The sequence below is a fragment of the Carettochelys insculpta genome, chromosome 1 (assembly GCF_033958435.1).
Source record: "Carettochelys insculpta isolate YL-2023 chromosome 1, ASM3395843v1, whole genome shotgun sequence".
Classification (NCBI taxonomy): domain Eukaryota; kingdom Metazoa; phylum Chordata; order Testudines; family Carettochelyidae; genus Carettochelys; species Carettochelys insculpta.
In genome coordinates, this window is record NC_134137.1 from 306,575,525 (window position 1) to 306,594,175 (window position 18,651).

The 18,651-nt window shown below is 43.2% G+C and overlaps 1 protein-coding gene across 1 annotated transcript in view; it reads left to right on the top strand.

The window, feature by feature from the left end:
* Positions 1–11,099, top strand: part of E2F7 (E2F transcription factor 7) — a 30,017-nt gene extending 18,918 nt beyond the window's left edge. The window contains exons 8-13 of the mRNA XM_074984016.1: positions 1,371–1,565; positions 2,080–2,164; positions 4,032–4,572; positions 6,283–6,568; positions 8,283–8,701; positions 10,923–11,099. Coding sequence (XP_074840117.1) covers positions 1,371–1,565; positions 2,080–2,164; positions 4,032–4,572; positions 6,283–6,568; positions 8,283–8,701; positions 10,923–11,099 — 1,703 coding nt within the window. The remainder of the gene's footprint in view (positions 1–1,370; positions 1,566–2,079; positions 2,165–4,031; positions 4,573–6,282; positions 6,569–8,282; positions 8,702–10,922) is intronic.
* The last annotated feature ends 7,552 nt before the right edge of the window (positions 11,100–18,651 follow it).

Here is an 18,651-nt window from a genome sequence, read left to right on the forward strand (position 1 = left end):
GTCAGGAAGATAGCAGTACAAACACACCATGTAAAGTGTGAGGAAGTAGAATATGTAAAAAGTTTGTGAACAACCTGCAGTAAACATGTCGCATTACAAATTATTGTATGTGCGCTATTCTTAAAATAGGAGTTACAAAAAGTATCATCATCAATAACCAAAGCATGGTTTGGCATTATTTATTAAGGACTTTCTCGTATTCATATGCATTGCGGCTCTTGAATTATTGAGTTTTTACCAAATTTGAAAAAAATGGCTATTCTTGCTATTTTTCGCTGCCAACCCCAGTGCTAAATAATTAACTCTGTACTCAGCATTTGTGTCAAGCTGCATTATGATAGTAACTGGAATGTAATTAACCACACATCAGCATATAGCATATAACATTTTATTTTTATCAAACAAAATAAGCTCTTCATGCGCAGTACATGACCTGCCAAATTTTTATAAAGCCAGACCTCTACAGTTAACAGGAATTTGTCCTTGATTCTTTCTCTTTATATAAAAAAGCAGTGTTTCATTATTTTTGACTGAGGTTTATGGCTTCAGCATGTCATATTTTCACTCAAATGTTTTAAGAAATTTTAATAAGTTAAGACCTTAACTTAACTTATTTTATATTCATTTCAGCTTTCTTTGTAAACTGTTAAACAGGAAAAGCTTATAATTTAAATAACAATAAAATCAAATTTCAATCAAAAATTGTATTTATCTACATGGTTTTTGTTTTAAGAGATCATTTTTTACATCCACCCTGCTCTTTCCCAAATTTTTAAATGCTTTTTCTCTTGCTGTACCCATAAATATTGTAGTATGTGAATTTCCTAGTTTAAGGTGCAAGACAATGGAAAATCAGGTCCTTAGGGACACATTCTAGCCCGTCCGTTTGGCCACATTGTGCTCATAAGAGCACATGAATCTGCTCCACATGGTTGTTTTGGAAAAAAAGGGGCATGTCCAAGGTGTGCCACCATCCTGGCGATTCTTGGCTCCCAGATGAGTCCTTGGGAGAGAGCCATTCTGAGGCTTTATTTTAGGGCTGGCCAATCCTATGGCCAAGGGGAAGTAAGGGTTAATGTTAATGCTACTTTTGCCCCCTCTTCCCATTTTGCTGCTCACAGCTGGTCCTGGCAGAGTGTGGTGCATCCCAGGATGCTGAGCTATATATAATCCTGGAGCAGTTGGGGGAAAGTTGAACAACGTAAGGGCACTCTAGCTTTAACATAGTTTTGTGGTGCTAAACTAGTACGGGGTTGAAAGAGTAGGCAGGGTTTCTTCTGCTGTGTTCATAGCAAAGTCTGATGGGGCAGAAGCTACAGTGACAACAGGTGTCCTTCAGGTGATAACTTCACAAAATCCCATTCCTTTAGATCAGCAAAGAACTGATGTTCCTACATCTTCTGCTTCCCCAGAATTGAAAAGAGGAGCATGCGCCCAACATCAAACCTGTGCTAATGGAAAACAGAGGCTTGCCCGGCACGCTTCATTTAACACTGTTCAGCCTTGTGAAGGGATCAGAAGGAAGGTCAGCTCTGAACCCAGCAGCCCACATAGAGAGACGCAAGGTAAATACCAAGAACAGTTGCTCTTTCCTAACCCATTGTGTCTGCCAGTAGCAGTCACTTTCAGCCTGGGAGTAGTGTTCTTATTTTTCAGTAACTGTTCTGTTGTCTAAACACTGGAAGCGCATAGTATTATTTCTTCTGTGGAAATCTGGCACAGACAGAGTAAGAGTCTTTAAATAGAAAGAGAAGAGATTTTTATTGTATGGTTCCTAGTAAGATGAAGTTCACTGTAACAATCCAGTTTACAGCACTTTTAACACTGTAGGATTGTAGAGTTACAAAGCAATTGCAGGTCTTTCCAGCATTCCCTTTGAATTGTCCCAAGGCTGTCTGGTTCTCATGCTTTCATGGAGTTGTGGGTGCTTAGCACCTCAGAGATGCTGCTCAAACAGAAGGATGACTGTTATAAAAACATTCCCAAGTAGAAAAACTGCATTCCACTCTCTGTATTATCAGTATGAAAATGGGCTTAGTAAAGCGGTGTAAGTAATTCAATCTCCTGTTGTTCTTTTAGCTTGCATGGTAGGTTCAGATGGATACTGCTCCAAAACGATAAATCTAGCAGCTGTCTGCAGAGAGAAGATGGAAAATGGTACAATGTAAGTTGGGTCTTAAAACTTGCAGTCAGCTTAGTTCCCTGCCCTGTGCATTTTAATTTAAGGACAAATTCTGTCCTTGGGATGTAGAGGCACAGTTTCTAGTGACTTCCCATGGAGGACAGAAATTGGCTGACTGGGTGACTTTTGTTCTCCCATGTGCGTGTAAAAGAGTCACACTAATATGCATCATGTTTTAAAAGAGAAATAAAACAGCTATTGAGATTTTTCAAAGAATTCTAGGGGATTCAAGCACATCTTTCTATACAGTTAATGGGCTAGATACATCTAAATCCCCTGCAGTCCTTTGAAAATTTAATGAAATATATTTTTTGGAAGCTGAGAGCCCATGTCTGTCGTGGAGGTTGAGGAAGTCACAGATGCTGTGAATTTCAGTGATCTCCATGACTTCTGCATAAGCCCAGGGTGTCTGTCTCCAGGGCCAGCCTCGCAGCCAACCACACTGTTCACTGCTGAAGCAGCTCAGCCCCAGCTGCTTAGATGTCTCTGCAGCCATCTGCATCAGCCACTGCGTGGGTGCCCCCAGACAGCCTGGCTGTGGGGACTAATGGAGTCACAGTGTTGTGGGTGGCTGGAGTCTCTGCTCAGCAACTCCCCAGCAGCAGTCCTGGGATGGCCCCAGTGAACTGGTGCAGCTGACTAGCCTCACCCCCTTGAGCAGCTGGCCCAGGGAGGGAGTAGCCACTACTTGGCAGCCCCAGGTAGCTGCAGGGCTGGGCCCATGCCAGTGGCCCATAGGACACCTCTCTCTGTTGACCATTTTCCACCATCCAAAATTTAGTTAGGGGTATTTATGGTAATAGCCATGGACAGGTCATTAAATCATGGCCTTAACCATAAGCCTATTTCAATGAACCAAGAAAACTGAATGAATATTTATTCTTTTTTTTTGTGAGGGTTCTGAGATTCAGTTCCCTTCACCAGTCTAAGATGAGCTACAAGGAGGTCTGGGTCATCAGCCCGCAGGCCAAAGTCACAAAGGTATTTAGGCACCCAGCTCCTACTGTGACTTGGGGCCCTGATGCCTCTGTACTGGTTCCCAGCCCTATGCCAGTAGGATTCTTAAAAATAGTGCATGCACACATGCACTGACTGCTGAATAGAAAAGTTTTGTGGAGAAGAGGAAGTGCAATCTGTGCATGTAGAATTTTTCAATCAAAAATGCTGTTTCGATAATAACAAAACTAAGATTGTTGACTTAAAATTTTTCAAGGAAAAAACAATTTCCATTTTCCACTAGTGAAGAAATCATCCTTCGTTTTCCCCCTTTTTCATTTCACTTTTCCAGTGGAAAAAAGGCAATGTTTTTAACAGCTAAGTGATAGTGGGATTCTTCCTGTTAAAATGAAACAAAATATTTCTAACAAAAAAAAAAGAACAATCTCTTAGGGTTTTGAACAACCCTACTTGCAAGTTAATATTGCCTTAGCTCACTAATTTGGAGCCAGACTATGCTAATGAGAGCAACCACGTCCTCCACATCTAAAAGGGAAAAGCTTAGAGCCCACAGAGATGCTTCTGTAGACAGAAAGCAAGCATGCTATGGAGCTGGTTTACTCCACTGCCAAATCCAAACACCCTTTGATAACATACATGAAATGGAGTCTTTAATTTGTAGATACATGTCATATATCCCTGTTAGCACTTAAAGAACTGAATGGTAACACAGCAAAAGAATCTGAGTCAGCTTCTCTGTGGTTGACATGACAAGTAAGTGATTGTAAAGTGTTTGATAATTACTTCACTCTGTCAGGTAGTTTCCACACTTAGCCCCAAAGAACCTCACTGTTTTAAAGATGATTTATGGGTATGTCATTCTGAACTACACACTTTTCCTTACATCTTTTAGGAGTAAAACTTGTGCCACTGAAACAATCTCACATTCATCGAGGAATCCAGCCATAATCTCTCCTTTCTCTGTCCTTCCGGATCCAGGGGACTCTGATTATTGCCTTAACCCTTTACATCACCCAGGATTTCCTGTTGCTCACTCAGACATGTCACACCTCTCTCTGCCAAATGGTATGAATGGCCAAGTTTTGCAGACTCCCACTTTGGCAGCCTCCAAAATAGAAAATGGGAAACCTGCTCTACTCCCGAATCAGCCTTTTGTTTGCTTCCCCTCTGCATCCCTCTTCATGCTGTGTGGCAGCCCTCGGGAACCTCTCGAGAGAGAGACCCTTCCTATTGCAGGAGAAAAGGACAACAGAAGCCCTGAAGGGCAAGCCTCACCCCTGAAGCCACAAGAGTCTGTATTTGCAGTTAACTGTCACAAGCGTAATTCCCAGATGTGTGCGTCTCCCCCCATGCCTTCAGCCTGCACAGAGCCAGGTGCTAAAAGGAAGACCACGGAACAGAGTGATGTCCCCCTCTCACTGGTGCTACCCAAGGTAGGAAAGTGCATTTAATTAACACCCAGCTTTGTTACGAAGGCTGAGATCAGAGGAAACCTGCTTATGATACTTGAAATAATCTCTTCTGCAGGTGAATGTTCACTACAGATACCTATTTTGAGAGGGAAATGCCACCTCCCTGCACAAGTATAATCAGGGAGAGAAATACATTTGGTGAAGCATTTAATTGAAAGATAGTAACAGAGAGGAAGCTGTGCTAGTCTATACACTATCAAAACAAAAAGCAGTCAAGTAGCACCCTAAAGACTAGCAAAATGGTTTATTAGGTGAGCTTTCGTGGGACAGACCCACTTCTTCAGACCATAGCCAGACCAGAACAGACTCAATATTTAAGGCACAGAGAACCAAAAACAGTAAGCAAGGAGGACAAATCAGAAAAAGATAATCAAGGTGAGCAAATCAGAGAGTGGGGGGGAAGATCAAGAATTACATTGAGCCAAGTATGCAGACGAGCCCCTATAGTGACTTAGAAAGTTCCCATCACGATTTAAACCATGTGTTAATGTGCCAAATTTGAATATAAAAGTCAGCTCATCCACTTCTCTCTCTAAAACGGTGCAATAATGTCTCTTCAGTAACACACATACCTTGAGGTCATTGACAGAATGCCCCATTCCGTTAAAATGTTGACTAACTGGTTTGTGGATCTGGAGTGTTTTGATGTCTGTTTTGTGCCCATTGACCCTTTGTCTAAGGGAGTTAGAAGTCTGTCCAATATACAAAGCATCTGGGCATTGTTGGCACATGATGGCGTATATGACGTTAGTAGAGGAGCATGAGAGAGAGAGCCCGTGATTCTGTGAGTAACCTGGTTAGGTCCAGTGATGGTATTTCCAGAGAAGATATGTGGACAAAGCTGGCAGTGGGCTTTGTTGCAGGGAAAGGTTCCAGGACTGGTGTTCCTGGGATATAGTGCTGTGTCTCTGGTGAAAAATGACTGATGGCCTCCTAGTGAGACATAGGTTACCTGTTCCACAGAGCCATGGCCCTACCACAGAGAAACCTGCAAGAGGGGAAGAAATCAATGAGGTTTCTTCTCCATGTATCCCTGTCGCTGGGGCTGCTCCTCTTGCCTCAGTAGAGTTCATCCTGGGAGCATAGGTCATTTTACGGCGCCACGTGGGAGGTGATGTGCATGTTCCCCTCTTTCCTGTCTCACCTCCCTCCTTATCTTCCCAGTCAAACTTCTGCTCTCAGCAGGATGAGTGGGTGGAGAGAGGATGGAACTTTGATGGCCAATGAGCCACTTCCTGCAAAGGGAGGAGGTTCACATACAGCATCTGCACCAGGTGCTGAAGTCAGGGGCATGTCCTAGCCCCACATCAGTGTTTGCATGTGGATTGTGTGGGGCATCTACAGGGGGTCTTCAATCCTTGTCAAGGTTTACTTTCAAAATGAAAAAAGCCTTCTCCAGGGCTATTCCTGCAAGAGCATCTATTTAAGATGCTTAAGTATTTTAAGGTGAAATTAATCCCTATGTACATGGCCTGTGCACTGCATGACTGCTGCTCTAACCCTCAAACTAAGATGTAAGTACTTCCTAGGCCCTGTGCTGGCTCTCTGCAGGAAGAGTGGGTAGGGAGAGGATGGATTAAATACCCTTCAGTCAAGGAAGGCGTGTGAGTGATGGGAGGTCATGTGCTATTTTAATTTGGATTTTTGCTTCCTAATTCTGTTTTTGCTCAGAAGCCTTTTGAGCCACCTGATGGAGCATATCCCTTGGGAAGCAGCGGTGCCTCTAATGTGCATCTTGGAGCTTTTCATCTTGACTTAGGAGCTGCTGCGGCGGCTGCTGCTGCTGCTGGAGAGGCTGTAGAAGAGGTTACATGTAAAGCTTCAGAGTCTCGGGAGCATGTAAAGCAATCATGGAATAAAGACCTTGACGATCCTGCCCAGGCAAAAGAGCACATCTCTCAAGAAAATACCAAACAGCCCTTCTTTCCACAGTATCTCTACATGCAGCCAGCTGCAGGTAAGGACTTCATAGATATGCAGCAATATGTTAGGACTAAACAAGGAGGTCTAGATTTGAACATTTAGGCATCCTAAGAGAGGTTCTTAAATTCAGATTTGGGCACCTAAACAAAAGCAATCAGAATTTCAGAAAACACATTTACCCGCAAATCCCACTGAAGTCTTTGGGAACTGCTTGTACTTGTTTGTTTTAGCAACTGGCTGAACGAGAGATAAGACTTGGACTTGGTGGACTTGCGGGCTCTAAAGTTTTACATTTGTTTTATTTTTGAGTGCAGTTATGTAACAAAAGTGTACATTTGTAAGTTGCACTCTTACAAAAAGTAGCACTGTTGCACTTGTATGAAATATATGGAAAAATACTAAAGTGAGCACTATACACTTTGTATTCTGTGGTGTAATTGAAATAAATGTATTTGAAAATTTAGAATAACATCCAAAATATTTAATTGGTATTTTATTATTTTAACAATGCAATTAAAATGGCAATTTTTCAATCAATTTGTTTGTTTGAATGAATCACTTGTGATTAATTTGCAGCCGTACTTGAAAGTTGTATAGAAGGGGTTTTTTATGGTTGTTGGTTTTTCTCTTTTTTTTTTTAAGAGGTCAATAAATTATTTCTGTTAGCAGGGCAGTGAATACCAAGCTATGTATATAGCAGTGGTTCCCAACCTCTTCAGTAACATGGCACACTTCAATGAGATGAACAGTTGCATGGCACAGCCACTCTTTTCAGCTTAATCAATTGTTCATAAACATCACATTTACAGTAAACCCCCAATAAGTGCTGCCTCCTGGTTCCCAGTTACACCTTGCCACACATACGCACACACAACTTGCATGAAAGTCAAGTTATGCAAGGTTGCCCAGGAGTGCAAACCTCGCGTAACTCAGGAGTCTACTGTACTTACATTTACTATGGTTACCATCTTACTAAAGAGGATTGTGACGTAGAGCGTACAACAAGCTAAACAAGGATCAAATGCATTAATGCTTCAAATTCCCCACAGAAAACACCATCTTATTACAGTGACACAGACACACTTTCAAAATTTGCTCAGTGCCATGCTGGGGATGTTGAGTAAATGAGTAACCACTGAAAGCAGGCTCCCCTCCCCACCAGTCTGCTGGAACCAAGAGGTGGCATTTAAACCACGTCCTAGTTCCAGCAAGCTCTCATCTGCCCACCCTCTTCCTCCCTGGCACAGCAGAGAGTGGGGACAGGCTCCCCGCCAACTCATGCAGGCCAGGAAGCAGCATTTCAGTTGCCTCTTGGCATAAATGGGATCCCATGGGGTCAGCTTTTCCTCTCAGGAACTCCATGCCAGTTGGGACTCAGGCAGTCTTGCTGCTTGAGCTCCAGCTGGCAGGGGGGGTTGTCAGTTTCCCTCTTCCCCTCCCCCTTCCTCCCCCACCCCCCTTGGCTCTGCAAAGAGCCACAGCAAAGGGAAATTGACAAGAGTGCAAAGCACACTTGGGCAGTTCAAGGCACACCATTTGAAAACCACTGGTATATAGGGTGGAGGTTATAACAAATGTAGAGAGAGTGAACAGATCTCTGACATGTAGTTTGTTACCTTCATGTCTTGCTGTTTCCTAGACAACTTCACTGTATCTCTGCTTCTCCCTTTTACTGAATAACTGTATATGGCTAAAGTTTCAATTTGCAAAATGCATTAATTTCTTAATTTGCTGTCTTTTTGGTTTAGGATTAAGTGGTTTCAACATCCTGCTTTCTGCAAACCAAATCCCTGGTGCTGTTGGTCTGTCTGCAAGCCAGTTACCATCTCTTAGTGTTCCCTGTGTGCTAGTGCCATCAACAGCCTTGGCACCCTTTCCTCTCATCTGTTCTCCAACCCTCACCAACCCACTTTCTGCTGCTGCTGGCTCTCTTCCAAATACTGCACCCACAAATTTCAGTTTGCCCAGCCTCACATCAACAACGCCCGTTTTTATTGGCACAACAGCAATGGTTACTCCAGAGACCTCCAAAATGCCATCCGTGGATCCACAGCAGCCGTCTTCTGCTCTACATCTGAGCCCTATGCTTGGAAGATCTTGCAGCATGGTTAAACTGGAGTCTCCAGTTTGTATGGGGCATCCAGGCACCCTTCTGAAACTCCAGCAGGTGAGGAATTAATTATGGGGAGGCTGTATAAAAGTGTGATCCTTGGGATAGGGGTGGGCACACCCTTTGGGTGGAGGGCCACACCTGGTTATGGCTCTCAAGGATGGAGCTACAGGGGAGCAGAAGGGGACAGGGTATACTACTGAGTGAGAGAACTGGGTTCCAATCCCACAAACAGTATGTGGGGAACTTGCACCTGTGTAGTGTGGCTCTGCTTCCAGAAAATACTGGAACTGCAGACTCAGGGCAGGGGTGGAAAAGCCCCTGACTCCACTCCCTGGCAGGAGCTTGAGGACCAGATGAAAAGGTGAGGATGCCTCTGGCCCAGCATTGTGCCATAATTTGCCAACCCTTTTCTTGGTGCCAGGTTGCTGAGACAGAATGAAAGTGAATTGGCCGGGGGGGGCGGGGGCGGGGGCATCTGTCTGGAGAGGAGGTAAAATCTGATACAGTGGCTACCATTGCAGTTACATACTTAGAAAAACAAAAAACCGTGACAGGTTAAAGTGTAATATTAAACTTGTATTGCAAGTTTGGTAGCACCCTATACTGAAGTAGAAAAATTTTTTACTCTTTCTCAGAAATCAATCTGTACTTTTTTCCCCATGCTCCGATTCTCTGATTGGTAGGGCTGTAAGGAAGTTTTTGGGATGTTTTGGGGAGGATGGGAAGAGTTTGATTCAAAAGTTGCAGCCACAGTTTGTTAAAGTTGTGGTTAGAGGCATGCCACCTACATTACAAAGCAGAAAAGAAGAGAGATGTGTCCTGACTGGCTCTCAAATGTAAGTATGATAGTGAAGAAGGATAAAATTTGAGTGGTGTTTCAACCCCGTGTACCAGATTACAACACCATACGTTCAAATTTGGCCTGGTCACCTCTCTACCATGACATCTAGCTCACAAGGTCACATTAATCTCAGTCATTCAGATTTGTGGCAACTATACAGAATTGCAGTATGTGCTGAAAGATGTGTTTTCTGCAATAAAATTGCAACTGGCAATTTTCCTACAACTTATGGATAAGCACTATGACTGAAAAGCTGCACTGCATTGTCTTATTTATTTTACACAGTACAGCACAGCAGAGGAGGATTCTCAATTTTTACCTCAGACTAAGAAACCTTTGTGAAAAGTAGTATGAAAAATAAATCCTACAGGTTGCACTCCCAGCTGTTTTTTTAACTTTAACAACTAAATAATATAGCCGCCTAGTGGTAACATTCGATTGGAGTGCTGAGCAAAAATATTATATACAGTCCATAAAGAACAGGATCTTAATTGCTAAAAAATAATACAGCATGTGGTTTTCCTTGGGTAAAGAGATCACTAATACCAAGTCAGAATATGGAGGAAATCAGCTGTGTTTAGTACCACAAATGACATCACATGACATTATTATACAGGTTAAACCTCTGTAGTCCAGCAGTCTCTTGTCTGGCAACATCTCCAGTCAGGCATGATTTTACTTAGCCGGATGTCCACTTATCATGGATGTGACCATGTTTGCTGTGGTCCCATAAAGTTTTTTATAGCACCAGTCCTGGATCTTGGTGTTCTGTGCTTCATTTAGCTGTAATCCACCCTCAGTGTCTCCTAAAAGCCCAGTAAGCAGTGGAAGTGTTGGTAATGCTGCTAGACAACATTGAGCGTCAGTGTGGCAAATTCTTTCCTTTGGCACAAATGGGGTCCCAAATGTGCCGGACTACAGAGGTTCAACCAGTAGTACATCACTGCCTGCTTCTCTTATCCACTACGCTTGCTTGTTTTTGTTTTAACCTTACTCTTTTAAAATTATTTCACTACTAGTAATGACTGAGAAATTAACAATACGTTGTATTTTAGATGTTTGCAAATTTATGAAAATGCCGTAATAGAAAATTCAAAAATCAACCACAATAGAGCCACTGAAAAGAGTGATAGGGGGTATATTCAAGGAAAGTCATTGTATTATTAAGCTCTTGCTAAACTTTTCAATCCAGATGTTTAACAGTAGGTACCTAGAATCCACATAGGGCACTTGGCAGTGAGGTAGGGCAGACACTTAAAACTGAATTTGTCTAATATCTTCTACTTTTGTAAATATGGATTTAGGAGCCTAATTTTAGACCCTTGGTTCGAAAACTTTATGCATATGTCTATGTCTAATAAATGTGTGTGGGTTTTTTGTCTGTGTTTTTCCACTTATGAATAATAAGTTGCTTTGTTTCATTCTTATAACTAGGCTTCATCAACCCCACTTACTCCGAAGAGCATTCGTCCTGCACATCATGAGACATTTTTCAAAACTCCCGGCAGCCTTGGAAATCCTGTTGCAGCCAAAAAAAATGAAGGCAACCAGATCAGAAATGCCAGTTCTGTTCAGAGAAGACTAGAAATTTCAAGTAGTGGCAGTGACTAGACCAGGTTATTGAAAAGGTGTGGTTATATGGTAATATGACTTCAAAATTATTACAAAGAAACAGGTATTGCAGAACAAGAGGAGCATGTTAAAATGTCATCCCTATTGGCACATTTCCCTGCAGTGTATTTGCCCGCTAGTTCTTTAACTTTCTCCTTCATTAATCATCGCTATCACTGAAATATCTTCATTAATTGTTCATTTAATACTAGTTAGGATTCAAACTTTGTGCACAGTGCAGAAATATAAGCATCAAACTGCATTTTTGGTATTAATTTGAAAAATACCATATTGTTGTGAGGAAATGCAAACAGACTTACTGGATCTTCTTTGGGGTTTTTCTTGTTCTTATTTTTTAAAGTAAGCTGTCTAGCACTTATCTAGGGTGAGTGTTTTTTACATGTCCTCTGCTTACCCTGAGTAAATCTGTGGTTAATAAAAAAAAAAGAAAAGAGAACCTCCTGTAGTTGTAAAGCAACTGCTGCCTGGTTTTTAATCTGTCCAGTTCTGCCTCAGCAATGCAGCTTCTTGTTATTTATTTTGTTCGTTGGAATAGGATTTAGTGCAAAATGTTTGCAGCCTCACAGTTACAGATTTTCTCAGGGTATGACTACTTGAATACTGATTGGTGGTTGTACAGTTTGCCCTGCACTTGTTTTACAAAAGCCTAATAACCTTACAGTATGGATGAATGTATACATATGAAAAATATTAAGACCAAAATAACTGTGAATCTTACCTTTTTGGTGGTAGTTGTTGTTTTAAAGAACTGTATTAGTCCTTGTTTTGTGTCTTTTACTGGGCAAAACGTACAAGTTAATTAACAAATAGTCCAGAAGCTGGTTCTGAAATAACATAGTCTGACAAATTTAGTAGGGCTTAGTGAACCTTCAAAATGTATGTGCTAGAATTTAATCTCCAATTGAAATATACTATTTAGAATCTCTGTCTAAAACCAAATAACACTGAGCAGTTGGTCACAGGATTAGATCTGATTTCCAAAGGGAATACTTATATGCCTGACTATTCCCCAATGACAGTAGGGGATTTTGGTAACTGTCATTAGAAATTTGTATTTATTCAACTAAGTTTTAATATAGCTGGAGATAAGGAACAAGGACAGTTGCCCTTAAATTGTGTATTTGAATATACACAGAAATTGAAGGTTTTTATTTAGGCACCTGTGTGGCTAAATTTGTATGAAGAGGGTATCGGTGAACCGAAGTCATCAATTTGGGAAGAGGGGGTGGTAATTATCTTTATTCCTACTTTATCATCAGGAATAAAGAAAGAAATATGTCACACTTAGCATTCCGAGTCCTCAAACAGTGGATAGATGGTGCTTGAGCACAATTAATACCTTAGCAAATAATGTAATGGTTATTACTGATTTGAGATGTTTTCACAAACCTACTCTGCAATTGTATTTTTTTTCTTTTTTTAATATTATTATCATGTTACTTTGAGTTTTTTATTATCTCTGTGGGTAGCAATACCAGCTCTTCTTTCATGTAGTGAGACTATGTGCTTATTAATATTGCTCTCTTGAGAGCAGACAGTCTAATGTGCTACTTTGCTAGCCTTGGGAGAGAAGGATTTTGATGGGGGCATGGGGATATAAAGAAATGTATCCTTACAATATGGAATTTAAGAATGAGTTTCAGTGGAGCTGGAAGTGGGAGTATGGTGGCCTTATGTTAGAAGTAGACCAATAACAGCCTTATGAAGGAGGGAGTATTTTAATCCCTCTTTTAAAATAACAACTTGACAGTAAAATAAAAATATTTCAGGTGTGGGAAAGGGAACCCCTTGCCACTGTTTGAATTTAAAAGTTTTATATTTTTACACTACAGTTTTGCAAGTTTATATGATTGTATTTTGAATCATTTTTTCTTATACACCCAATTACAAATTGCTTTTCCAAGGTGAAGTCTCTAGCTAACATTTAATATTGCCAAGCATAAATTGTAGCTACTGATGCTGTGACTCTTCTTCAGCTAGCACAAGGCAGTACCTGTTCAGGCTTGAAACAGACCAGTGTCATTCCCATTTGTGTGACTAGTGATGCCTCTGAACTACAATTGTTTTCTTCTTTATCTGTGAGCAGTGTGATAGTGAAATGACAGCAGGGAGGCAGGGAAAGGATTTGATTTACAATATTAAGCCCGTTTACTCCACGGTTACATCATCATCTGTAAAGTCCATCTCATTTTGTCCGTAAGACTGTTCTGTTTCATGACTGACCTAACTATACTTGAAAATACAGGGACAGAAAATCTTCAGTTTCCAACAACTACTTCCACATGTTGACTTTTCATTGATACACTGGGACTGATTCTGATCTCATTGTCACTAGTGTGAATCGGGCATAACTCTACTGAAGTCAGTGACACGAGACCAATTATGGTGAGAGCAGAATCAAGCCTGCTCTGCTTTTGTCACCGAGAGAAAGTGCCAGGGTTGCCACGGGATTGGATGTTGTCCCCCTTTATGTGAGGGGCAAAACTCTCACCGAGATAAACAGAAGCACGAATGGGACGACTGTGGGGTGTAAAATAACTCATCACACTGTTACCTGCAGAAGACTTTGCAGCAGTTAGCCTGCTGCACTAGATTAGAGGTATTTCTGGTAGTTGAGGCAAGGGCAATCTACACTTCTATCATTGCGTTCAGTCAAACAAATCAGCAAAACTGCTAAGGAAAAGCAGGATTTGATTTGCACTGAGGAAAGTGCACATACACGATGTGCAGAATTTGTGAAACCTTTATGTTCTGATACACATGTTCGGGGGGAGTGTGTATAATTTATATACTTGAATCTATCTACCAGGTTTACATTTCTCAATTTCTTTTATAAAGGTGCTATTTCTGTATTTAAGAGAGCTGTATTTTTAATGTAAAGCTGCTTCCTGATTGTATCATTGCACTGCTAGTTTTATATAGCTATTAACTTTATTGCTGCTTGTAACTCTTAGACATCACTTCCTCCTTTTCCTTGTATCTAGCAACATTCTTAGTAGCTGCCTTCATATAACTGTACTATAAGCACACTGTTGTTATGTTGCATTTTTTAATACTTGTTAGAAGATCTTAAACTTTACAAAATAAAAAAGAACGTAAAAAAAGATTGTAGAAGAAGCGATCTTTTTCACTTTATCACTCTCAAATATATCCAAGATCCCCTTTGCTTCAGCATTTGAGCACCAAATGCAGTAACTAATATCCACACGCAGCACCTCAGAGTGGCTTCCTTTACCATGGGTGAGATTCTCACCCCTTCTTTGACCCCAGTACACTGGTAACAGCCCCAGAATGGTGCTTAGGGTCTCAAAAAGTCCCCATGCAGAAACAGAGACAGACACAATCTGTCCTTCCTAGACTCCGTCATAGGGCATGTGAAGGAGCTGTTGGTCTGAGGCCACCGTAGCCTCCCTCCACTGCAAATTCTGGGCTGTGCCTCTTAAGAAATTTCTCCTCATCCTATGTGACTTTGCTGCCATAGGCTATGGTTACACTATGGCAATCTGCCAACAGAAGTCACTGTCGGAAGAGATTTCCCAACACAATTTTTGACAGTAGAGTGCAGCCACACACAAAAGCCAATCAGGAGAGTGCTCTGCTCTGTCAACAAGGCAGCTGGACTGCCTGGCTGCTCTCTTGACAAAACGGGCACCCAGAAGCACAGCAGACAGGGCTGCCCATTGTCCTGGGCACCCTGTCTGTTGAGAGATGGCCACCTAGAGCTTCCACACAACTTTTTTGTCAACAGGACCTGTCAACAAAAGGCACTCTTCCTCATCTGGGAGAGGCAGAAGGTTGTTGGCGGAAGTGCCAACAAAACACATTTTGTGTGTGGACATTCCACCGTTTTTTGTCAACAAAACGGGTTTTGTTGGCAAAACTTGCTAGTGTCGCCATAGCCACAGTGCCTTGCCTGATGTCACCCCCCAAAATTGACTTGCAAAGACACAAGTTCCCTAACCTGATCTCTCACAGGGCCAGGTGTGGATTCAACCTCCTCTCCTGCTGCTGTGCCAACAAGGATGTGCTATCCCCTGCTTTCAAAAGGGTTGGGCTCTGCTATGAGAGCTCCAGCGTAGCTGCTCCAAGCTGATGGGTGAGAGCTGTCCAGTGTCCCATGAGACAGTAAACCATTTGGGTAGGAGAAGTTCTTACGCCAACATAGCCTGGAGCTTAGTCCACACAAGTACGTTGCTCTGCCATGGCTGATTCACACCTCTGAGTAACATATGTCAACTTAACCTGTCATGTAGCCACTGCCGTAAACTCTATGGGACTCTGTATTCCTACCTGAGTCATTGGCCTGTTGGATGACCCAAGGCACATCCTTTCCCCTCTCTGTGCCTCTTGCTCTGTATCTAAAATGGGGATGATAAGTCCAGCCAACTGATCTTGATAAAGAGTTTGGAAATCTATAGATGAACTACCTAGCTCTTACAGAAGCACCTTATGACATCAGGAGCTCTCTTGGGTTATTCTCTTCTGTACCAAATGAGCCCAATTCTCAAGTAAAAGGCAAGGGGGAGGGTAGCTTTTGGGGGTTTTTTTCCCCCTAACTTACAGCTCTACAGACTCTGATTTTGGGCCTCTAAAAGGTTTTCCTTCACTTTCGTACCTGGACTCTGGGCTGCTCCAAGGATAGAAACAAGCCCTAGTACATTAGAGCAGCGCCAGAATCACTTCAGAACTCTGCATTATTCGCCTGATCTCTCCACAACTGTCCCTGACCCCTAGCATAGCTGAGGGATGGGGCAGGGGGCTGTGTAGGATGACTGACAGCAATCTATACTGTACTCATGCTGAGGGAATCCTCCCCTGCCCCACCGCGCGTGCGCACACACACACACACCTCTCTCACTGCCAGCTGTACAGTTACTATACAACCAGAACAGCATGTCAGGGCCCCCTTACGAGTGAAAATGTCCTCTGTGCTGAGTCTCAAGTGGGGATTTTCCATCATGTGTCTCACTGCCCCTAAATAAGAGTTCTGCAATATAAATTAGTCCTGCTGTTTTCAAGTGGCTCCTGGGAGAAAGGACCTACCCAGAAGGTCCCCCCACCCTTGAGTGACGGTGTGCAAGGGTATTCCAAGGTAGCAGGTCCCACTTGCCCCTGGGGAGCGAGTCCTCAAGGAGGAAGTGGTAAGGCACAAAGGCCATCGACTGCTCCTTCCAACTGAGTCCAGGCCATGTAGTGACGCTCATACATCTGGGTGAGTGGGCTACGGCTTTCTAATGCATGCAGCAGATTGTCCTCCCCACCCGGTCAATGCATGCAGCACAGCGATACGCAGCTCATCTGGAACATAGAGAATGAACCTTCAGTGACATCTCGGATGGTGCATTCACAATTCTTTATGTTCCAGCCTTTCCCTGTAGCAGCCATATCCGAGTCTTGCCCTGGTCAGCCACAAGATGGCACTAGTGTCTGTGACAGCTATAGTGAAACTACACACTTTTTTTAAAAAAAAAGCAACCACCTGCATATAGCCCATTATTTTCAAAGGGGGGTGGACTGTTCATGTACTAAAAACGTACAGTCCAGCCTAAATAATTAGGACTAACATTGAAACTCCATTCCCACATGCACCTGGTTCTCAAAGATCCTAATGAAGCAGGCATATTAATCTAGCAGGGCATCCTCTCCCTGCACCTGAATTTAGTGCTCACATTCTCATGTTCCTTTGCAGTGCACTCAAGCTCTGCTGTCTGTTTTCGTTGCCATGCAACTGCAGTCATATTGCTGTGCATGCTTATTAGCCGCTCACTGCCTTTTTTAAAAACAGGAGAACATGGCAGTAGTCCTATCTGCCTCTTTCTGACAAAGGGCGACATGAACAGAGAAGGTTGCGGATTGTTTCTCTGTGTTAAATCAGTGAATCACAACAAGGCTTAATAGGCATGTGTAGGCAAACAATACAAACAATTACACATGAATGTTCACCCAGAGATTCACCGAAAACAACCACAGACATGTTACCCACAAAGAAGCTTAATGTGTGATGGCACAGTCAGGCGTTGCCATCTATCCTTCCTTGATGAGTCAAGCAGTCATCAGCATTCAGCAAGATATGTTTTAATGAGCAGCTTTTTGGAAAGCTTGTTACATTTGCTAATTCAGTTAACACATTTTTTCCCCTCGATAACTAGTTGTTTTTCTTTTTTTTTCAATTGCAATAGACCATGTTGATTGCTCTGTCTGAAGCTTGATCTTGTTATCATTAACACCAAAGAAAATTTTGCCAGTGAGTCCAGTCAGGGCAAAACTGGGACTCAGTCATTTAAGGGAACACGACCTAACAGCCTGTGTTGGGAACAAATGTTTGCAGTGCACAATAAACCAGTGAATTAAGACTGACTGTTCATAGCATACATAAACCACTGCTAGTGCTTCCAGTGGATTTTTTTTCCCTGTGTCCTTACCAGTTTTCATTTCTTTGTAACTGAAAAAGATAAAAATTTTAATAAGAATAACTGAGGTGTGCGGAACATAACCTCTCATCCAGCCCACTGCAAGGCGCTGGGTTTTCTTTTCATATGAAAGCACAGTACCACAAATTGCAGTCGTTGAGCTTCTGCACTGTGCTTTTAACTCTGCTTTCTCAAGTAAAAACAGTTTGTGCAGGAAGGGTCAATAGCCCCTGAGTGAGCGCATTTAACGAGAAGGGAAAACAAAACAGCAGCAGCTTTGCGGCTAAAGGCTGGAGGGCCGGCTGTCTGGGCTGAGCCGACTGTTATGTACTACTGTTATGCTGAAAGCTATGAATGGCTGCCCGGTCTACAGCTTTCAGCTCTAGGCCATCCCAGCTCCCGCTAAAGCTTGTGTGTGAGCAGGTCCACTGATGGGGGTGGGGGCAAAGGGGACTAGTTGCCCTGGGGCCTGGCATTTCAAAGGAGCCTGGAGCACTATTTTGGCTGCTGTGGCTGGTGCTCCGGGCCCCTTTGAAGTGCCACAACAGCACTGCTCTGGCTGTGTGCAGCTGCAAGGGCGTATGGGGAGGGGCAGGGCAGTGCCACTGTCTGGGCAACACTGAGGGCTGACTGCCCTTGGCCCCTTCTTCCTTTGGCCTCTCCCCTTCCAGGACCCAGAGCCCCCCGCCATTGCCCCAGAGCCCGTGGCAGCTGTCTGGCCTGCTGTGTGAAAGACAGCCTTTCATTCAGACTAATGGGAGATGCAATTGACTCCCTTGTGGCAGCGGTCTCCTGACTGAGAGTTGTGTACCCCACCCTCATCGAGCTGCAGAGGAGTGTTTGAGGGGAGAGGCCTGGCTGAGATCTGGGCCTGCCCCCATTGAGGGTAAGGAGGAGCACCACCCAGCTCTACTCCTGGCCCAAGGCCTGCACCTGGGGCCACAGCCTCAGGCCTCGCCCCCCCTCCCCCGATGCTCCATCCCAATCCTGCCCCTGCTGCAGCCCCAGTCTTGGCCCCACCCTCCCATCTGACACCCCCTCTGCTGGAGCCCTGGAGCCGTGGAGGGGGGTGCAGACAGGTATCAATGGGGGCACAAGGCACAAAATTGCAGACCAATGTT